This window comes from Emys orbicularis, chromosome 10, assembly GCF_028017835.1.
Source record: "Emys orbicularis isolate rEmyOrb1 chromosome 10, rEmyOrb1.hap1, whole genome shotgun sequence".
Lineage (NCBI taxonomy): Eukaryota > Metazoa > Chordata > Testudines > Emydidae > Emys > Emys orbicularis.
In genome coordinates this window covers 1,843,550-1,865,932 of record NC_088692.1, presented here as the reverse complement: position 1 = coordinate 1,865,932, position 22,383 = coordinate 1,843,550, and the positions used below count along the sequence as shown (strand labels likewise).

General features: G+C 46.6%; 2 protein-coding genes across 3 annotated transcripts; one reads left to right on the top strand and one right to left on the bottom strand.

Moving 5' to 3' along the window:
• Positions 1 to 603: 603 nt before the first annotated feature.
• On the bottom strand, positions 604 to 9,064 carry UBFD1 (ubiquitin family domain containing 1). 2 transcript variants are annotated; one of them, XM_065411653.1, is made up of 7 exons: positions 9,013 to 9,064; positions 8,315 to 8,596; positions 7,989 to 8,197; positions 6,723 to 6,788; positions 6,440 to 6,545; positions 2,530 to 2,612; positions 604 to 837 (listed from the first exon to the last, which is right to left on the bottom strand). In XM_065411653.1, exons 1-7 carry the CDS (start codon positions 9,038 to 9,040, stop codon positions 727 to 729), a joined length of 885 nt encoding a protein of 294 aa, XP_065267725.1. In that variant the 5' UTR covers positions 9,041 to 9,064; the 3' UTR covers positions 604 to 726. The 2 variants fall into 2 exon arrangements, with proteins under 2 accessions (XP_065267725.1, XP_065267727.1); XM_065411655.1 differs by having other exon boundaries at positions 8,315 to 8,593; positions 9,013 to 9,060.
• Positions 9,065 to 9,864: 800 nt separating this feature from the next.
• EARS2 (glutamyl-tRNA synthetase 2, mitochondrial) lies at positions 9,865 to 20,909 on the top strand. The gene is made up of 9 exons (XM_065412305.1): positions 9,865 to 10,009; positions 12,530 to 12,685; positions 14,044 to 14,233; positions 14,725 to 15,197; positions 16,534 to 16,642; positions 17,339 to 17,492; positions 18,579 to 18,709; positions 18,918 to 19,053; positions 19,833 to 20,909. Exons 1-9 carry the CDS (start codon positions 9,865 to 9,867, stop codon positions 19,914 to 19,916), a joined length of 1,578 nt encoding a protein of 525 aa, XP_065268377.1. The 3' UTR covers positions 19,917 to 20,909.
• Positions 20,910 to 22,383: the final 1,474 nt, after the last annotated feature.

The following is a 22,383-nucleotide window of genomic DNA, read 5'->3' as shown; positions in this document are numbered from 1 at the left end:
AGAATGACTGAAATTGCATGAAATGGGATATAAGCAGCACCAAGCCATCTTGGCTACAGAAAGTCTACAGTGGTATCTTCCTGCTCCCAATATGCAACATTGCAAGCATCATCCCAGAGCTGCTGGTATAAAAAACACAGAGGAACTGGGCATCTTTGGGTTTAAAAAAAAGTTAAAATGTTGCTACTAAAAGAAGTGAAACCTGAAATAAAAGGGCCAGTGTAATATGGCTTACTAAACCCCAGTTTTGCATACTGTTTAAAAAAAATTTTAAAAACTGTTTTCAAACTCTCAATCACAACCAAATAACTAAATTAAGTCTGTTTGTAACTGAAGAATTATGAAAATATTTGTCTTTTGTTCAAATCAAGTAAAAAATCTTCAACAATACATTGTAATATTTTCTTCTGAAAACTAAATTGGAAGATCTACTCTCAGCAGATTTAAGTGTATTACACACAATGTTTTATGAATTGAGATTTATTGATTTCCATTGTATTTACTTTAAATATGATTGAAGCTGACTGCAGAAAAGGGATGCTGAAATTTTTAAGTTAAAAGTAAACTAATGGTGAAAGAACATCACCTCTGGCTTCCGTCAATGCCTCGTTATATCATATTTTATTAATAAAGTTCCAGGACTGTCAAATCCAGGGATGTCGGAGGCCTCTCCCAGCAGTGTCCTTTGTTTTGTGTCAGTCTCCTGTGCCAGAGGTGAGCGTGCTTTCAAAAATACTGCCATTTGCCCAGTACTGTGTCTTTGATTGCATCAACATATTGAGTAGGTACCCAGTAAACCCAGTAGTAAGATGCTTCTGTAGGGCCCAGTTGAAATGCCTGCAAAATTAAAAGGACAACAGGTAGCATTTACAGATTGGAAACAAACAGAACAAATGGTGTCAGACAATCTGGATGGACAATTCATTTACTCTTAAATTAATTTAATCTACTGCAACTACTGCCTCCTCCAAATGCCCCTACCTCATACTCAGAGCAGAATCTGCAGCACAACTCCTAGAAAAAAATCTAAGCCAGTTAACTCAGTGCACAGGGCTGAGGCAGATGGCTGCATTGTAGCAGTTGAAGTTTCAGCAAGTATTTTGTATTTAAATGTTAAATACCATTATCTATTTATTATGACTGATGTAAATAGGAGAGAGAACTACGAAGTGGCAACAGTCTCTATCCTTGTGGTTTGAGCAATAGTTTATGCCCTAATCTGAAGAGGCTGCTCTTCCATCTGAGCGATCACAAATGGAACGTTTGGAAAAGGCATGGAACAGCTTCCTCTTGCAGATAATTTTTTGCTCAGGGCATTTTCCCCTTTCCTCCCACAAAGGGAGAAGTGGAATTTCTGTCTAAGAAACTTATCTCAACATTACGAAGTTTAGTTACAGTGATATTCTTTAAAAGAAAAGCCTGAACTGGAAAAAAAGGAACTCTTGGACTTTAAAAAGCCCCATAGCAGAATCAACATTACCCTTGCCTGATATGTATCACTTTCCTAAACACATTACCAACCTTTCAGAGATTCAATACATTAAAATGGACGGTGGGAAAATTCTTTACCTCCACTGAGGCAAGTAGAGAAGATGAATGCAACAGGAATTAATACAGAATCAGATATGGGGAAGTACAGCGCTACCTCGATATAACGCGACCCGATAGAACACGAATTCGGATATAACGCGGTAAAGCAGTGCTCCGGGGGGGCGGGGCTGCACACTCCGGTGGATCAAAGCAAGTTCGATATAACGCGGTTTCACCTATAACGCGGTAAGATTTTTTTGGCTCCTGAGGACAGTGTTATATCGGAGTAGAGGTGTAATACCAACAGTAACCTACCAAGAGCTAAACTCTTTTCTGACAAAGGAACATCACCACAAAGTGTTTATTTTGAGAAAATGATCAGGTGGAAGTTCACTCTAGGACTACTAACTTTCTCCTACTGTAACTGTCAGTTAAGTTCTTACTGAGCTAAAGATTGTTCTGGCAGAGTTTTTTAGTGGAAAGTAATGCTGAAGATGTGGAATTCTTACTGGCCCCAATGTTAGGGACATAAGTGTTGTTACAAAGGAAGAAACTGAAAAGACAAATGTTAAATATGCATAAAATCAGATAGGATTATGGCCATGTTTTCAGAAGAGTTCAGCATCCAATCTGCACACAACAAGCTGAGCTCTTCTGAAAGTCTGTCCCCAACTATAATGATACACCATTTTAGGAAATACTCCAAATGTAACCATTTCTGACAGTGGCTGTGCTGTCATTTCAAGCCATAGGATTTTAAATGGCTTTAAAGCTTGGGTAGAAACGGTTCAGTATCCCAAAGTCATCGCAAGCATTCAGCTCATATTGCTCAGAATATTTACTCTGTAATAGCAGACAATATTGAAGGCTAAAGCCTTTTAGAAGTATTTAAAACCTTCAAGGCTGTCAGCCTTGGCCTTTTTCTAACTTAAACCTCTTGTTCAATGTATTAGCATGGAGTTATTAGTCCATTATTACTTAAGCAGAGGAATTACTTACCATCATGTGATAATCCTCATGTCCTTCAATAGGTTCACTCACCACATTTTTAATGGACCCCATGGGTATTTTTTCTGTTCTCTCTACATTAAAATGGATAAAAATAATGTTTGATCTATCAGCAGTGCTTTGCTACAGTGCTTCATATTGACTTCAGACACCATCTCTCACACTCCTGCTGGAGGAGGGACAGGGGGTAGCAGCATGCAAGCAATTCAAAGTAAACCCAGTCCCTGCCACCTAAACTTCGATGACTCATATTGTGCCAGATAGCCCCTCTAAATACCAGACAACCTAATTTTCTTCAACCAACCAATATAGGATTCTGATCCTGCAAACACTTATGCATGTGCTTAGCTCTACTACTGTGAGCAGTCGAATTAAAATTGATAGGACTCAACTGTAAAGTGAAGCACGTACATATATGTATGTGGGATCAGGGTCTAAGTATGTAAAACAATTACCGTATATACTTGGTCATAAGCCGGTTCATTTATAAGCCGACCCCCCCAAGATGGATAAGTAAATATGGAAAATTTTTATGACCCATTCATAAACCGACCCTATAATTCAGGGGTCAGCAAACTTTGGCTCCTGGGCCATCAGGATAAGCCGCTGGTGGGCCGAGATGGTTTGTTTACCTTGAGCATCTGCAGGCACGGAGGTAAACCTAAGTAAACAAAGTGTCCCGGTGCGCCAGCTGCTTACCCTGACAGGCCAGGACAGCAACTGGTGGGGAAATTTTTTTGGGGGGAGAAGCTGGGAGTCAGGGGAGTAACCCCTGTGACCACCCCCACATGACCCCATCCCTAGCCCGGGACCCCCACACTCTCCCCATCCCATCCCTTCCCACCTTACCTGGGAAGGGCCAGGGGAGGATGTCTCTGGCCTGGCTGGAGCTGCTCCGGCAGGCTGGGCAGCGTGGCCGCAGCCTGCTCCAGCGGACCAGACCAGGCAGCGGGCCGCAGCATGTTCCAGCAGGCTGGGCTGGGTGGCACGGCCGCAGCGTACTCCGATGGGCCGGGTGGCGTGGCCACAGCCTGCTCTGGGGGGTGGGGCCAAGTGGCGGAGCTGCAGCTGCTTCGGAGGCTGGGGGGACAGCAGCGTGGCCAGAAGCGGAGAGACTCTGGCCCCGCCTCTTCCCTTCTGGCTCTGCTGCCTCTCCTTGCTCTCTCTGTTGGGGGGAGGGGCTGTGTCCCACCTCTCCCTCTCTATACCCGTTCATAAGCTGACCTCCTTCTCTGGTGCTTCCCTTTTTTACTAAAAAAATTCGGCTTATGAACGCTATATATACGGTAACTCTTTTCATCCTTCCAATTTCTGCAGAATTGAGCTATGAAAAAGTGTACAACTTTCCATCAAGATCTAGTCCTGTCTCCAGCACAAGACTGCATTTAGTGGTTATTATAAAGGTATTAAAAAGATAGGAAGGGAAATATTAATGAGAGTATAGAAGGGAGAGAAAATACAAGAGATATTGAATAAATGACTATGATAACATTACAAAATAATGGATTAGGTAGTTAGCTGTGAGCAAGAGGAATTACTAAAGCATAGGACTCACGATGGATTTCTTATCTATGAGGTATGTCCTCACTTCTTCCTTTAGACTTTTAACTAAAATCTTTCCTTTTAACTCCTACTTCCATCACCCATGTCAGTCTGACACTCTACGTTCATCTTCTTGAGAACAGGACATAGATAAAAACAAGCTCTAATTATAGAAGATAAGCCAAGCAATGCACACCTTAAATGAGGAGCACCCTTTGAAGTGCAAGGCAGAAAGCAGCAACTGCTCGGAAAAGATACATAAGGAAATGCAGCAGCACAGAGGCACTTTGTTTTTACACCATAGAGAAGACAAAAATGTAAACCAATATTCTCCATTTTAATGCAATAATTACTCTGACCCTATGGCTGTCACAGGCCAATTCCAATCAAATTGATGGGCGGATGATCATTTACGGAGCAAATTACTTGGCACTTATTCTGCATCCTCCAAACATTAACTGATTACTTCTCATAACATCTCTGAAATTGACAGGTCAGTGAGGCACAGCCAGGGGAAGTTGCTTGCTCTAGGATCAAAAGGTGCTTTAGAAATATTAATCCTCAAACTCTGTAGCAGAGGGAAAGGTAAGTAATTATTCAAACACTAATTAGCCAATAGAGCACACCTATCAATAATGAAATGGAGAGCAACTCAGACTTGACTGCACCAACACCCAGCCCATGCTGTAATAGGACTAGTTCTCCATCAATCATTTAGCCCAACAAAAATGAAGTCACCGTACTGGGTGTTGCCACAGGATTGGTGCCACAAATTCATAGATTTTAAGTCCATAAGAGACCATTATGGTAATCTAGTCTGACCTCCTGGAGATCACAGGCCCACAGAACCCAGCCAGTGGTTTCTGCTAGGCTTTGGAAGAAGACCTGTGCTGTATGGGAGCTAATGTTTGCAAATCTCAATATAAAGTATTAATTATTATCATCTTGCAGCAGGAAATTGTTATCCAAGCTAGCATAACAGTCCAGCTAAGCTCTCTTACTCAGACAACAAGTTCCCCCCATTCCTCTCCCCCATCTTTGCAGCATCATCCCGTTCTGGCCAAGGGGAGCAAGGCATGGGTTCCTTTAGTTATCTGGAAGCAAAGGGGTTATTTGAGAGTGATGTCCTCCGCATACTGTGCTATCTCCACAGCACTTTCAGCTTCTGCTGGCCTGTCTTCAAGATTGTAAATTGAATTCCCTGCAGTGGCACATGCTGTCTTCTCTAAACTAGATTGCAATTGCACAGCCCTGAAACAAGTCACCCAACTCATTTCAGTTCCTAGAACAGATAATGAGAGTGGTGCCAGTATTCCTAGCAGTATTCCAGCTCTGAGAGAGACTCTCTGTGGCCTTAGATAAGTCACTGAGCCTCCCTGTGCTGTGGGGATTAAATTGCTTATGCAGTGCTCTGAAGATAAGAAATGTTATGAATGCTAAATATTATAATCCACAATTGAGAGTTATGGCTAAGAATAAGATTATGTCCCAGAGGTCATGGATCTCCCAGGCACCAGCCCTGGAGCTCCGAGCTGCTGCGGGTGGAAGGGGACCCCGGAGCAACGAGCTCCCGTGGGTGGTGGGTGCTGCCCCCCTCATCCGTGACTTTTACTAAAAATAACCATGACGAAATCTTAATCTTATTTATGGCACAGTAAAACAAATAAACTCAAGCTTTCCAAGTACAAATACATAAAATATTTTGTTATATTCAGCCACCTAAAGAAAGCCTATCTGAGAAAGAAACAGAGTGAACATTTGATTTTGAATGATTAATATAAAAAGAGCAGGAGCTATTCCTTTAATAAAGTTTATTCTTGACTGAAACTGGTCTTTATGATGGGACTGCGAACAATGGCATGTACCCGATATGCGACTGCTAGCAGCAAATATCGCCAACGGCCGGAGACGTGATGCTAGATGGGGAAGGCTCCGAGTTACAACAGAGAATTCTTTCGCAGATGTCTGGCTGGTGGGTCTTGCGCACATGCTCAGGGTCTAACTGATTGCCATATTTGGGGTCAGGAAGGAATTTTCCCCCAGGTCAAACTGGCAGAGACCCTGAGGTTTTTTCTCCTTCCTCTGCAGTGTGGGGGACGGATCATTTGCAGGTTTGAACAAGTGTAAATGGTGGATTCTCCATAATTTGAATTTTTTAAATCATGATTTGAGGACTTTAGTAACTCAGCCAGAAGTGATGGGTCTATTACAGCAGCGGGTGGGTGAAGTTCTGTGACCTGCGATGTGCAGGAGGTCGGACTAGATGACCATGATGGCCCCTTCTGACCTTAAAATCTATGAGTCTAGTCTGTACATACACAACTAGTCAATACCTGGAGTAACAGTCTTAGTCACTTACCTTTAGTGCCTATCCACAGCTGATCTTGCTCTAGTTTAAAGGTCAGCCTCACTTTCCCCCCTGTTTTGTTGTACATGCCGGATAAGGGCACTGTCGGCAGGCGCTCCTAAAAATACGCAATACAAAAAGTGAAAATGCAAGACTTAAAATGTACAAGAAAAAGCCGTAGAGTACTAAGATAGCAGGGGGAAACAAATCTGGAAAAAGTCTCAGGGAGCATGAACAATGGGCTGGTAGCGTATTTCCTGATCAGGACAGTGGTCCAAGTGGTTATTTAACTTACCTGAACACCCTTAACAGAAGGCATCACGTCTTCAGGTTTTCCTTTATCCAATACTTTTCTGTGTTGCTATAACGAAAACCAGAAATTAGACTACTGAAACGTGACACAAAGCTTTTAATTTACCCCTGACCACTTCCTGAAATACTGTGCAATAGCTCTATGTAACATTTTTTTAAAATAGGGTAAGTCATTTATCAAACAGAAACTGGTTAGTTTTAAAAGTCAACAGGGTTTTTTTTATGACTGTCTAAAGAAATACCGTGAGAATCAAAACCCAAAGAAGATGCAAAAAAGGAAAAAGTCTTCTATTGTGTGCAGAAGCCAGGCACAAGTTTAATATCACAGAGGAGTTATCCCTTAGCAAGACAATTGTAATAATCAGGTGTTATGTTCAATGACTGTCAGAAATACAATCCCTAGATTTAATAAAGTAACACAGAAACAAAACCAGAATAAATTAGAGCACTAGTACTAACAAAAAACATGCTTGCAACTGACAAGTTTGCTGAGTACCTTTGAACAAGGATGAAATGTACAGTAAATGTGAACTATAATAGATTATAAAAAGACAAAAGCATATTTCATAAAAGAGTTGCAAACCAACAGTGAACATTAACTTTTAATGGAATTTGTTGCTGATGAAAAATATGTGGCTGAAAACAACTAGAATTAAAAGCCCTTTATTCAGCCCTACCACAGATGCAGCACAGCCATGACAGCATGCTTTCTTACACTGTCGCTGAACTTTCTTATGGGGGGGAAAACACCTTTAGATGTGAGAGGAGTTCAGTGTTCTCTGGGCTGATGAAGCTGCCAAAAAAGGGACCAACTATGAAGGTGGTTTGGGAGACATAGAAACTAGACTGCTAGGAATGGGACTAAGATCATTAAGTTGTTTCACATTAGTGACTGAACAGCCACCAATTTTTGCTCACCTGACCTAAGAGTAGACTAAAAATGGAATATGAAGCCTGTCTCTTGTGAATCCTTGCTAATAACATTTGTCTTACTGAGTTGCTGAGCTCCATAAGTCACCAGTGCAACACTGTCCTTGCGAATCCAGGGCTTCCACTGGACTAGATAGATACCAATATGTTCTGTTAGGACTCATCTATGCTGGCCCCTTCTTGTAATAATGATTGTAAGTAAGAAATAGTCTACTTCAGAGTGGAATAGAACCCAAGGGTTAGAACACAACGTTACACAAGAACTGTACGAGCCCAAATTTCCTTGTCCTATGCCAACAGTTACTGAGACATCACTTACCTTTTGTCTACAAAGAGGCTCTTTTTTATTTTCTTCAGATTTCACCTCTTGTTGAGCAGCTTCTTTGGGAGTATTTACTGCTAGCACATCATTGATAGTTGAACCAACAACCATTATTTTTGCACCATTTGTTACTTTGATTTCCCGTAATGTTTTCTCCTCTGGTACAAGTCCTTTAAACATGACTTTCTGCATAGTGGGTGGAAGGCCTAAGAGGCAAGAATTAAAGGGCATTTTAAACCCCCATGAGTATATTTGTGGTCAGAAGAGAAACAAACTTATGTGGCAAGTAGTTATGTCTGCATGCTGCATACTCTACACTTTACCTGTGAGTGAGTGGATTTTCTCTTTCAGATCAGCCCCTGTGCTGTCAAGCGGGAACTTCACATCATATTTATTTTTGTTCCAAATGATTTTTAATTCTACTAGTTCCTTCCCAGTCTCGGAATCGCCACCGTTGCTGACTGAAGCCTGTGAAATGTCTGAATCCTCTTGCAGTTGGTCCATTTCCAGGGCTTTTCCAGCCGCGGAGGAATTGCTTTCCCCAGCATCTCCACAGCTAAGCTCCAGTTTCTGAGCTTCTGTTTCCATACCAGGTTCATCGACTTCTAAGGAAACAAACAGACCCAGAGAAGCCCAGAGGGAGGCACGTTGGGCGATTAACGCTGCTGAGGTCTCCCGCCGGCGGCTCTGCTCTCCCCCGTCCCCTTGCACTGGCACTAAGGCAGCCGCTTCGCTCCGCAGCCTCTGCTCCTGCTGCCCTCCAGCCAGGAACCAGGGCCCAGGCTCTCGGGGGAGGGACACGCCGCCCCGCAGCTGCCCGTGAGACTCGGACACCCCCTCCCGTGGCGGGGGGCAGCTGCCAGGGCTCCCCCCGATCCCGGGTCTCGGCACCCCGCTGCCCGGGCTGCGCCTTCCCTCCCGGGGCCCTATCCTCCCATGGCAGGCTCTGGGGCAGCCCTCCGACCCCGGCACCAGGCCCCGTCCCACCACGGACCCTGCCCCGGCTGCCACCAGCTCTCACCATCAGCGGAGGCAGAGGCGGCAGCCATGATGATTGTGTACAATCCGCCCGCGGGGGGTGCTGGGAAACGCCGTGCGCTGGGATTGGCCCCCACCGGGCCCCGTACCCCGCCCCCGCTCGCCAAGGATTGGCCCCCACTGGCCCCCGTACCCCCGCCTCTGCCACCAGAAGCGGATAGGCTCGAGCCCTCGCGCCGCGCTCGCTGCTCCAGAGCCCGGTCCCGTGGCGGGCTGGGCTCGCTCCCCTCGGCTCCAGCGCGCGGGCAGGACGTGGGCCCTGCTGCACCCCGCGCCAAACACCAGCTGCCGCCCTGGGGAGCGGGACGGGAGGGCTGGGGCCACCCGCAGCGCAGCCCGGCCCGGCCCGGCGTTACCCCCCAGGTCTGGCCACTCCGGCGAGGCTGGCCCCGCGCTCTCCGGGCATGGCTCGCGGCGGGGCCCGTGGAGAGGGGACGTTGACACCTTGCCGGGAATTCGCGCGCTGCGAAGGAGCGTAGCCCCATTGCACGTGGGGAAGCCCCCGTGTGCGATTGGCGCGGAGGGTAAAACGTGCCCCTTCTCCAGCCTGACCCCCGCAGCCCCTGGGAGAACCGGAGTTAGTTGGGATGTGGGGCTATGAGTGGCCAATGCGGAGTGACTTGTAGCTCGGCCCCCCGTTTAGACACGGCGAAGGGCCCGACAACAGTGCCTGGACCGGAGGAGTAAGATAAAGGGGACCTTGCGCCTTTAAGGGACGCCCCGCCCTATAGTGTGGGGCTGCAGTTGATTGGCTGGCTGTGCAAACCCGGATGCAATTCTCCGCACCCACGTGTGTGCTGAGCTCCATGCTGGCTGTGCCGGAACGGGCTCTCCTATGGCGCCTGCGCTGCGGGGGGTTGGGCCCCTCCTGCGGGTTGCTCCTCGCTGGCTGTTCCCGCGGGGCGCTGGGGTGTCGTCTCAGGCGGGGGATGTGCCCTGCGGAGCTGGGGTGAGGGTGCGGTTCGCGCCCAGCCCCACAGGTAAAGGACCCCAGTCCCAGCACAGGGCGGCGGTAGCAGTTGGGGTTAGAGTTTCTTGTCCTTGCCTACATCTGAAGTTGCCCCTACTGGGATGGCACATTATTGGCCGGGGGGTGGGGGGTTTCTGCCCTACTGGAAGGGGGACACTCGGGGTGGTGGTGGTGGTAATTTGATTGAGAATTGTAAATGTCTCTTGAAACACCCATTGAGACTTTCAAAAAGTGCCTGACAACTAAACCAAAACTACCGAAATGTAGCTAATATTCGAGAGGATAAACTTGATGTGAGTTAAAAATGAGCCTCATTTGTTGTGATTCAGGAGTGGGGATGTAAATAGAATGGTGAAACTCCTTTGGAATCTAAATATTAACTTAAACTATAAAAATCACTTATCTAGTACAGAGCCAGAAATAATTTAAAAAAATTAAAAGTTGCTGTTTAATAACCCTTCCCCCATCAATAATATTTTCTGCTCTTTTCCCAACCCACCTGCTTTTGGCATTTGCACTTTTGGAGAAACTCTAATTTAAAAAGCAACAGAGGGTCCTGTGGCACCTTTAAGACTAACAGGAGTATTGGGAGCATAAGCTTTCGTGGGTAAGAACCTCACTTCTTCAGATGCAAGTAATGGAAATCTCCAGAGGCAGGTATAAATCACTAATCTAATTTAAAAGTTTTCAAAGTACTTCACAAACAATTAGATAAGCTTCACAGTGCCCCTGTGAGAGAGAGCTCTATTATATCACTCTTCTCCTGAGTTTAAAGGCCCAGGGTCACACACAAAGGCTTTGTATACATACTGAAGTTGCATCAGTTGAGCTAGAATAAATGTCTTAAATCGATTTAGTTAAACCCATGCAAATGGCTCTATGGACTCTTAAATCTGGGTTGTGTCAATATAGTTTTAAGCTGATTCCTTCTCAATTTAAGTTATAATACATATAAGCAATAGCAAACTGATTTAAGAGTATCCACACAGAGATTTGCAGTGGTTTAAGTAAATAGATATATTTAAAAAAATTAAACTGATACAAGTTTTGTATCTAAACAAGGCCTGTGCCTGTGGCAGATCTGAGAATGGAACTCCAACTACCAGCTGCCACTTCTGTGTCACAGGAATAGATGCCTTAAAAATAATTAAGGACACAATCTGACAAACTGTTCTATCTGTATGAGCCCCTCAGCCTGTACAGAGCCCCATGGACTTCAGTGTGTCAGTGCCGAGTGGTTTGTAGTAACAGAGCCTAAGATGGCTAGTTCTGCATGCTCAGTACTAGCACTCTCTCCCAGTGAAAATATACTGGTCTATTTTTAGTCCCTTTTGTTTTCAGGTTCTCTTTTGTAGCTTGCTACAAGGGTTTGTTTAATGTGGGTTGCAGGGGAAACCCTCTGAACTGAAACTGAACATTCATGAAAACACTTCTGTGATACCTGACATTTACATCCTTTCGTCTGTGAAGGCTCCCAAAACATTTAAATACCTTTAAAAAAAAATGTATGTTTTACACCAAACTGACATTGTCCCTTAATAGATCTGTCTTATCACACTTTGCAATTAGTTGCATTAGGGATCAGTTAAACTGCATATGGGTATGTTTCAGAGTAGCAGCCGTGTTAGTCTGTATCAGCAAAAATAACAGGAGTACTTGTGGCACCTTAGAGACTAACAAATTTATTAGAGCATAAGCTTTCGTGGGCTACAACCCACTTCTTCGGATGCATCCGAAGAAGTGGGTTGTAGCCCACGAAAGCTTATGCTCTAATAAATTTGTTAGTCTCTAAGGTGCCACAAGTACTCCTGTTATTTATGGGTATGTTGTATGCCGAGCCAGGAGCAGATCTTGCGGTGTTCTGCTCCAGCGGTACAAGTCTCCCAAATAAATAAGATAGAGGGCAATTTCCTTCCTCTTTAACTAGAAGCACCGATTAATGGCCTCAGCTCCTAGAGGATGGGATCATTACAAACTGGCAAATGTTTGGGCAGAGTTGGCAATATGTGCAGACTCTTGTGATCACACAGCCCACCCTGCCTTTAGTATGCCATTGCTTTTGACCCTCAGGTTGCATATTTACTCTTTGAAGACATGTCTGTAGTAGGAAATTGAACAGCTGCTGATAATTTTCAATACGAGATCCTCTGAACCAGTACTGGAACTTGTGTAAGTGCTAGTGCAGACCACACAAAACTCTTCAGTGTTTCAGAGTGGAAGACAGAAGCTAGTTATGCCTTCTGAAAGAGTTCTGAGAATGGCTTTCTTCAGTGGACACTGTCATTTAAACCATATTTAGCACCAGCTCAGGGAAGCCATTTCTGAAAACCAGTCATCAGTGCTTCAGTTTCCTAGTGTAGACAGAGCTTTAATGGCCTGCATAGCCATTTGTTGTTTCACTGTGCTGTTCAGGTGCAATAATGTGTTAAATGCCATCATAAACAATAGTTTACAGCTCCTGTTGAAAAACCTCTTTGTCGATTGTATTTAATTTGGCCTGACTTGCTCTGCTTTCGCTCTGATAACCCAGGCTTTCTGCACTTGGGCGGCCTTCGTACTGCTTTGTACAATTACATTTTTGCCAGAAAACACCAAGGGGCTTTTATCTTGAGACTGGAAGACACGGATCAAAGTCGCGTGGTGACTGGGGCTGCAGAAGGAATAGAGGATATGCTGGATTGGGCAGGTAACTTCCAAGTCTATACACTTCACTTCTTAACTACTGAAACAATCTACACCATGAAGAGTTTTACTATTAAAAAGAACCTCACTAAAATTCAAAATCCTGTCAGCACTGTCCCTTGCTATTCAATATATTGATCTAGTGGTTATCGTAAAGGGCTAGGAACCAGAAGGGTCCTATTGTAGTAAGACTTTAGCTAATGATTAGGTGAATGTCCTTTGGTTATCCTGTGCAGAAGGACCCATGCATGTTTAGCTGGAAAGAGATGCAACCCTCCCAAAGAGGTGTGTGGGAGGTTGGCGAAAAGGCCAGGAGTTGGAACTAAGAGAACTTAGCATGAGTTAAAAAATTGTGTGTGTGTAATTTGCAAAAAAGGGTTCTGTGACATGTCTGATAAGATTCAGAGGTGGCCGTTCATCTGTGTACACACCAGTCCCCGGGCTGCATCCTTTGCCTTTTTTTGTGCTTGGATGAGTTTTAAAGATACTACATTGAGGGTGAGCGTTTGAGAAGATGGTGTTACTGTAAATTCTGTTTACCATGTTTATATTTAAAGATAGAATTCCAAGTACTCTGGTAATCAAATAACTTTACAGTAGAGAAAATAATGGGTTCTAAAATCTCAGCTGTATTTCTGTGAAGATAGTGTAACTTACCAGAGGAAGGTGTGTGCGTGTGCCCATACTTACATACCGCCACACTCGGCTACTTGAAATGTATTAGACCTGCTCAAGTATTTGCCAGTTTGTGATGGTCTCACCTGCCAGTGGCTGGAAACCTGAAAGAGACTATAAACCAGGGGTGGCCAAACTTACTGACCCTCCGAGCCGAATCTGACAATCTTCAGAAGTTCAAGAGTAGGTCTGCCCAGGCTTGGGGATTCTTCCCTGCGGGAGGCACCTACTGGGGCTCAGGGCTTCAGCCCTGCTCCTGCTGAAGCCCTGAGCCCCAGCAGGTGTGCCTTGCAGGACTGGATTCCCCAAGGCCCCCCTCCCCACTGGGCAGAAGCCCCTACTCCACCATCTTCCTGCAAGACAGAGGTCCCGAGCTCTCTCCTCGCCCAAGTCTAGTAGGTGGAGAATGGGGTGGGACTCCATGATCCGCACTTTAACTGTAAAAGAGCCGCATGTGGCTTGCGAGCCAGAGTTTGGCCACCCCTGCTATAAATGCTAACACTATTGATGGCCATGGAAGATTCCACTATAGTTCACCAGGTAGAGTCCCATGCTGCGTGTGAGCAGTGTGCTCTGTGGACACACTCCAAAGTAAAACTCTTGCCTTCTGATCCCTGTTGAATGCTCTGTCATCAAACTTTACCTTGGATTGAGAGCTTGTTAAATCCCATAACTCTGGCATTCCAGGTATCCCACCTGATGAAAGCCCTCACAGGGGAGGCCCGGTCGGGCCCTACCAGCAGTCTCACAGACTTGAGCTGTATAAGAAAGCCAGCGAGGTTCTTCTGGAGAATGGCGCTGCCTACCGCTGCTTTTGCACTCCTCAGCGCCTGGAACTGCTGAAGAAGGATGCGCTACGGAATCGGCAGACACCACGGTAGGGGGCTTCCTGTGGAGTGCGTGCATGCAAAACCAGTGAAGACGTCTCTGGCATTGGAATCTGAGACACCAGCTGCCCAACTACAGGGGCACTGAAGGCATTAACAGCTCAGAATAATTAGAGCTCTTACTTGTCACTTTGACTTTAGCTCCAAATGTATCTTGTTGTTGAAGAGAAAGTCCCAGTCTCTAGCCTAAATGACCATGTTTAACATTTATATAGCACACACTGTCTCTAAAGAGCATTACACACATTAACTGACCAAGCTTCTCAATCCCTCACCCTCCCAGTGAGGCGTGTAAGTAGATAAACGTTATCACCACCTCACAGAACGAGGGGCTGAGGCATAGAGGTGAGGTGACTTGACTCAGCCCTGAGTGAATTGTTGCCGGAGCTGAGATTGGAACTCAGGATCCAGACTAGAATAGAAAAAGCTGACCTTTTGCCAGTGGTACTGACCCAAGACCGTTGCTCTCCTGTCCCAAAAGGTACGACAACAGGTGCCGACACTTGAGCTCAGAGCGAGTGGCTGAGAAGTTGGCGCAGGGCTCTGACTACGTGGTCCGCTTCCAGCTGAAGGAAGGTGTGGAGCCCTTTCATGATCTGGTCTATGGATGGAGCAAGCATGAAGTAGCTACCGTGGAAGGTGACCCGGTGATCTTAAAAGGGGATGGCTTCCCCACCTACCACCTGGCAAATGTGGTGGATGACCATCACATGGGAATTAGCCACGTTCTGCGTGGAACTGAGTGGCTTACTTCAACATCCAAGCACCTTCTTATCTACAGAGCCTTTGGCTGGGACCCTCCTTGGTTTGGCCACCTTCCGTTGCTCTTGAACAAAGATGGCAGTAAACTGTCCAAAAGGCAGGGAGACATTTTTCTAGAACATTTTGTTCAAGATGGCTGCTTGCCAGAAGCTCTACTGGACATCGTCACCAACTGCGGCTCTGGATTTGCAGGTACTGGGGACAGGCCTGACACACTGGGAGCTGCCCTAGGTCTGGCTACTTGACACGTTTGCTGCTTGTGGAAAGATTTGGTGTATTAATGTTTTAGCACTGTCTGAGCTCTCTTTGGAGGGGGTCAAAAAGGAAGCTCTCAGAAAGGTTCTCTACAACCAAAATGCTGCCAGCTCCTCTAAAGTCCCCACAAGAGTGAAGAGGGTCAGGATACCTCTGGGGAGCTGATTAAAATTGAGTCCAGTTCCTAGTGGGCAGAGGCCCAGATCTTAACGGCCACCCAGTGACAATCTCAGCAGAGAGGGAATGGATTATGGAAATTAACCCTCTCCCTCCGCTCCCCCCATCTGGGAGGTGGCCCCTCCACCCACGCTAGAGGATTTCAGTCCCCAAGACTGTCTGTTCAGCACCAGCTTCACTGTAAAAGGAAAAGAGCTGGAGGTGGGGTGTCAGGGGAGGAGCAGCTCCTCTGGGGACTGTTAAGGACACTTCTGCTGTACGGTTAGTATTTAAAACACTACATTAAAGATTTTCCCCTGCCTGTTTAACCTGAAAGTCCATGGGAAGCTGGGCCAGTCACTCCCCTTCGGACTCTCGTTTTGCAGGAGTCTCAAACAGTCTCATGTTTCAGCAAGACAGCACTTCCTGTGTGTGGCTCAGGAACCCCGCTGCGAATTAACCCCTTCCCAGGGGGTGAAACTTTCTCCCTCTGAGCACTTTTGCTGATGGGTTGATCAACGTGAAGATGATTTCTCTTTAAGAACTGAATCAGAATGGCAAAAAGCCAGAGGGACAAGTCCCTGGTTCCAATCAGCCATAGGGCCTCTCCAGGCTGTCTGGTGCATAGGAGATGCAGTATTGTTCTATGAAGCTTCGCAGTAATGCTCTGAATCAGTGTTTTCCCCCCAGCCTTTGTAACAATTCAGTGCTGCTGTGACATGGCCTGGGTACCCTGCACTGGCGCTGCTGGGCCGACTGCTGCATGGGCAGGTGTTAGAGATACAGGGGAAATTATTAGTTAGGTAATGGCACTTCTACTCGAATGCTTCATTCAATGTCACCCGTTTAAAACAGCAGGAATTCCCTGGGCACTGCCTATAGCTGAGACTTGGTAGAAAAGTTGGCGGAGTCTGCTCTCAGGACGAGACTGGTATTGTGCAAAGTCTTGCCATGGGGGCTCTGCCTTTCTCTTAAGAAGGTCCCCTGCTCTGTGTTGGCACTGAGCAGGTGTGGAGGGACCCTCCAGTGTCACTGTTTCCTTGGCTACGATGAACAGCAGTGATACTAGCTCTCCATGGGAGTGAATGCATGATGCCATTGTTGGGTTATTTTGCAGGGAATCAGATGGGCAGGACGCTGGAGGAGCTGATCTTGGAGTTTGACGTGGGCAGAATTACCACCCACTCAGCCCTGCTGGATCTTGACAAACTCCCAGATTTCAACAGGTATGACAATTGGGTGTAGCACCTTATTCGTCTCCAACCAACTCTAAAAATTGCCCTCCGTGTACTTAGCTTCACCTGATGACTCAGTCCACCTGGTCCCCTGGCCTGCTATTCCATTCATGACCTCTTCTCTGTATTCTCCACTGTTGGGGTTCCGCTCTCCCTTGAGCGCCCCTCCATCTACTGAAAAGCAAATAGTTTTCCAGCAGCTCCATATACGCGTCCTGCCCATTGCACCCAATGGAAGGTTCAGCGCAATTGCTCCCTTCCTCTTTCAGCTGATGGAGCAAGGCCCTGAAATCCACCATTTTGCGAATAGATACCAAATGGGGGGAATTGACCCAACCACCTAATCACACTAGCATTCATGTGCCAGGAGCTTGGATACTATGGGGGTGGTCATGGTAGAAAGCCTAGCTAGATGGGCCATGTTGCAAGGAGAATATAAGGACTTAAGTCTGGGTGAGAAATTACCTTTTAAAAATCATCATTATTAATGATGTACCTCTGTGAAGTGCCCCACCTTCTCCCAGAACCGTGTATTGAGGACTATGGAATATTTACACTCACTGTAATGTGGATTTTTCTAAATGATTCTATGGGTTTATTTTGTAAACATTGTATAATGATGTTCATTAGTCTGAGTCTAAGCCAAAGAGGTCTATAGTCATTGGGATGGTTCTGTTTTCTGTGCAGGATTCACCTGAGCCAGCAGATTGGAGATGAGAGGCTACGACGAAAGCTGGTGATGGAGCTGCAGATGCAGGTGGAGCAGGTCTATGGCAATCGGCTTGTGGACAGAGAGGTTCTAGAGAAGGATTATGTGGAGCGAGTCCTCCTACTGAGAAAAGTATGACAAGCATTAAAGCTGTAGTGCCCTTTGGGAGAGGAGTAGAGAGTGGGGAGGGCAGAAGCTCTACAGGTAACCCAGCTGGGTTCTGGACAATTCTAGAACTTGAGCTCTAAAGCTCCAAGGTCTCGCAAACAGTGAGAGGTCCTATCCTGCCAGTTCCAGGCACCTGCATCCCTGCTTAATGCCAAAATATGGAGCTGTGGAGTCAGTCCAGGTTGCAGGTATGACACTCCAAGCATCTCCACCATCTTTGCAGACCTGAGTGTCTATGCAGAATGACCTTGCTGGGTAGTGAGCAGCCATTTGTATCACCAAACCCACCATCACAGATGGTGGTCTCAACAGAGAGACCAAGGACTGAATGGGCCTTCTCTTGCCCCAGGAGGTTGGTTATCTCCAGGGCTTGTTGGCTGGGCAGTTGGAGAAGCTTGCCTACCTTCTGCCTGTTCTGGGGCTAAATGGCGAGAGCATGTGTCCAACGATGTCAGTGTGGTACTTTGTGGTTAAATCAAAGGGGTTCCTTAATTCAGAGCCCTGATCTAAAAGGAGGTGGCAAAGCAAGGGCTGAGGTGGGAGAAGAGGAGATGATGGCCCTGCCTAATGCTACATGAGCAAGGCCACCTGGTTTCCTACACTCCAGCCCCTTGAGATCACTGCGGGTTTAGGGGTCACTGCACATCTTGCTCTAGTAAGGCAGGAAATACCGTGGCTCTTGAAAATGTGGTTTCACTATGGCAGCAAATACAAAATTACTCATGTGACTTCCTGCTTCTGCCCTCAGTGAATCAGCGAGTGAATGTGGGGGGAGCCATTTGTAGAGTCCTGCTCTGACTCAGCCTGCTTGCTCTACCGCTGGCCTCTTACCCTGACTCATTGTTGCCCAGCACTTACATTGTCATTTACGCCAGTGGAAAGTGGGTGTAAAATGCTACACAAGCCAAGTGTCAGCATTCTGCCCTCTGAACTGGTGAGAGTGCAGAGCAGTGGTGAATGACCCCTTTGCCACCCTGACATCGAGTTGGAAATAGACGTAATCTTTTCTCTCCCTCAGCTGCCTTGACAGCCCTTCTTTCCATCCCGCAGGGTCACATAAGCCGTCTGAAGAACTTGGTGGCGCCTGAATATTCTTACTTATGGGTCAGGCCCTCAGTGTCCCGAGAGCAGCTGCAAACCATTTCAGCAGAAGTAGATGAGATAGGAAAGCTGGTCATAGGGTAAGTTTTTCAGATCTCTGGCATCATTTTATAATCCCTTGCCTATCGGAGCTAACTGTTTTTCTGGTGCTGCTGAGTTAGTGCTTAGTCTCCTAAAAGCAATAGTTTGCTTGTATGCAAAAGGGTCATTTGGGGCAGCTCCTACTGTCAACAGGAATGCCTCACTTCCATGTGTCACTAGACTGAGAGGGCATCTTCTCTCCCAAAGGCTGATGGAAGGGCAGACTGCTGCTCTGACTACAGAAGGGTTAAATGAAGACCTGAGAGGCCTACAGGAGCAGATAAGAGGGACCAAGTACAGCAGCATGATGAAACTCCTCCGGTTGGCCCTCAGTGGACAGCAGGTAAAAGCCATTTGAAGTTGAGACCTTCCCATCCAGTGATGATAACCTGCTCTCTGGTCACAAGATTTAGCACCGAAAAGCCTATGCCATGAGAGAACTCGCCCTGGTTTTTAACAATCATTTTGGACCAATGGAGGAATTTATTGTTGGTTACATTATGAACCATGACACACACAAGAACCCAAAAGCTGACAATGCCCCTTACAAACAAGCCAGCTGCCTTTCCAACCACATTGTGCTAATGTGAAAAAAGCTCCTTGGCAGAGAGGGATGCTAAGAAAGGCAAGAGGTACCAAGCCATCCCCCTAGAGTTGCAAACCTGTGGTTGGAAAGGCAGCTGGCTTGTTTGTAAGGGGCATTGTCAGCTTTTGGTTCTTGTGTGTCATGGTTCATAATGTAACCAACAATAAATTCCTCCATTGGTCCAAAATGATTGTTAAAAACCAGGGCGAGTTCTCTCGTGGCATAAATCCTCTGAGTTTGATGGCGCTACCCCAGCAGAGAAGTTGGCCTGATGTTGGGGACTTTTCTTCCCAGACGACAGAACCAGAGTCTTATATTAAATTTCAGGATATTTTAATCGCAGGTGACTGACAACTCATCATTCAGTCATCTCCAGTATAGAGTGATACAGACTTGTACCCACTGGATGTTACCAAGGGAGAAACATAAAAAACTCCAACTTCTGATAGCGTTGTGATGAGCGCAGTGTGGGAATGTGAGTAGAACAACAGAGTGCTGGCTTTCACTTGTGCAATGTCTTTTGTGTGTGTTTTCAGCACGGACCAAGCGTTGCTGAGATGATGGTTTCCTTGGGACCTAGAGAAGTGTGTGAACGGATAAAGAAGGCACTCTCCAACTAGCAAGAAGCTTCCTAGAGGGAATGGCTCCAGCAGACAGCACTCCCCTTCAGATACTCCGAGCCCCATGTGTTCTTCAGTACCCCGGCCTAAATTCTGTGGTCACAGTATTTTCAGAGGAACTGGGCCTTATACCGTGCTGAATTTGTGAGAGTGCCATCAGCACACTTGCAGATCTCTGTGTGTCTTCATGAGGCATAGCCTAGTTCATATAAGGGGTGCAACTGAATTCAGATTCAAACCTGCTTCATTGTCTTCATCTCATGGGACCAGGCTGGCATTCAGATTGGGATATGGAGTCTTTCATCTTAACTGTATGTTCACGTCTAGCTTGGCAGTGACTGAAAGTGGTTACTTCTGATGGCTGTTTGATTTCCCATAAGCCACCAGCGTGGTGATCTCATTTTGGAGCTGTGTCCACATGACCCAGAAACCATCACAGCTGATGCTAATTAGCCCCCAATTGGCAATATGAGCAGAGAGGTCACATGTAAATGGGCAATGTAGATTTGATCTCCTTAGCCATACAAAATGCCCTTCCAGGTCTGGCTTGATGCATGTTGGTGGGGACTGTTGTGTGAAAGAAGTGTACACTTTCCACTGTCTCTGTTCTGTGGGTGACTCGAGGACTTTTCTTTCTAGCACTGTAACCTGCATTTTTCATGAATACTTAATTCTACTTTTTAAAGAAGTCCCTGATGTTTTTGTTTTTGAACTGGACCGAGGAAAAGATAACGAACAGCAGTTTCGGTGCTAGAATATCACAGTGCACATTGTCATTTCCAGTTAGCAATTTGATTTTTAAAGCCCCTTTTTTGGACAAATGCACTTTCATTCTGACATGAAATTGGGATGCAGGATCCTTTCCTTGCAAGTAATCTTACCTGCCTCCCCACAAACCCCACCCCATTAACGCAGCAGAGAAAACGGGCACATTTGTACAACTGTGTCTAAATGTGAAGTGAGTGTGTAACTCTTTCCTATATTAAAAATCTGTAAATGTTTTACTGTGGCCTTCTCTCAGCAGTTTGAGTGCATTTGAGGTGGGGAAGTGTCCAGGTCATTCAAGAACTGTACATTGGCGCTGCTTGGTTTTACATGTAGTAAGTTCTCTATAAACCATGGGATAGGTTGGGAATTGAGTGATCCAAGTGAGAATGTGTATTGTGTTGTGTAAGAGACTATACAAAAATACTGCTTGAAGTCCTGATTTGAAATTTGACCTGCAAAATGTTTTAATGTGAATATGATGCTGAGTGATGAGACCAGAAGGCTCTGGGGATTCTTATTAATCAGTTTTCAGAAGGGTGGGTAGTAGCTTTCTCTCTGGAAATATTGGATTATCATGGATAGGTGCTTTCTAGGGAACATCAAGCTACTGTATGCTCCCCCTCAATGTCCAAGTGTTGCATTTTAAACATATGCGAGTTTACTTGTGGATAAATAATGATGGGCCCCATTTTGTTCTGAAGTCAACACAAGCGTAAGTGCGACAAATTGAATATAGTAACGTGCAAAGTCTGGAACTAGGTTGGGTGTATCCCACAGATTTAACACTTGCTCCTTAGAGCACTGATGGCCATTCAAACATGTTCCAAAACTATGCTCAGATCTGAGCTGTATGTTCCCTGTTAAGGCGTGGGAGAAGTGCACTTTTAGTCCCTCAGGAAAGGAGGCTCATGGAGTCGAGGTGGTTGGGAATGTTCCACCTTCAAAGCGTGGGGCTCTCTGCTGGGGAAGGTGTGCCGTGTGTGCTGTCATAGACACATGTTTTACTTGTGGTTTGGGAATCATTAGATGGGGGGGGGGGGTTGCAAATTTCCGTGTGCCCTCCCTGCTGTAATGGTGGGGTGAGGGAAGTGCAGACCTTAGCTCCTGTGTGGCTGGAGCCTGTGGAGAGTGCAGCTCCCAGCATATACTGGCCTAGGGTGACCAGATGTCCCGATTTTATAGGGACAGTCCCGATTTTTGGGTCTTTTTCTTATATAGGCTCCTCTAACCCCCCACCCCCATCCCGATTTTTCACAGTTGCTGTCTGGTCACCCTCCCTGAGCTGGCCAGGGGAGGGCAGGTGGACCGGGGTAAAGCCCTGCAGTGGGGGCCTGAACTTAACAGAGGGCACCTGTGTGCCAGAGCTGACGGGCGACGGCGTCTCTTGCCTGTTGTACAAGGCGCTGGCTCTTGCCCTCTGTGGTGCTGGGCTCCTGTGGAATCCACATTGCAGCTGCCGGTCCCAGCCTCTGCCCTGGGGCCTCTGACAGCCCCTTGCCTGGCCCCAGGAGGGTGTTTTACCCGCTGTGTAAACGGGCTTGTGCCCCACCCCAGAGGCGGCTGCACGTGGGGGCGGGGACCCTGTAACCCCCCCGGCCGGGGCCGGGGCCGGACGCTCGGGAGCTGGTCGCCGCGGCTCTGGGCGGAGCAGGGGGCCCGGCCTGGCCCGTCAGGCACCGCCTCCCTGCGCCGCGGCTGC

Bases quoted from the DNA above. Each gene is read 5' to 3' on its own strand.
- UBFD1 (XM_065411653.1), bottom strand. From the start codon at position 9,040: ATGGCTGCCGCCTCTGCCTCCGCTGATG. The intron at 6,546-6,722 runs GTAAGTTAAATA...GCGTATTTTTAG, and splicing joins CTTCTGTTAAGGGTGTTCAG to GAGCGCCTGCCGACAGTGCC. The intron at 838-2,529 runs GTAAGTAATTCC...TTAATTTTGCAG, and splicing joins ATGAGGATTATCACATGATG to GCATTTCAACTGGGCCCTAC.
- EARS2 (XM_065412305.1), top strand. From the start codon at position 9,865: ATGGCGCCTGCGCTGCGGGGGGTTGGGCCCCTCCTGCGGGTTGCTCCT. The intron at 12,686-14,043 runs GTAACTTCCAAG...CTGGCATTCCAG, and splicing joins GGATATGCTGGATTGGGCAG to GTATCCCACCTGATGAAAGC. The intron at 17,493-18,578 runs GTATGACAAGCA...TCCATCCCGCAG, and splicing joins GAGTCCTCCTACTGAGAAAA to GGTCACATAAGCCGTCTGAA.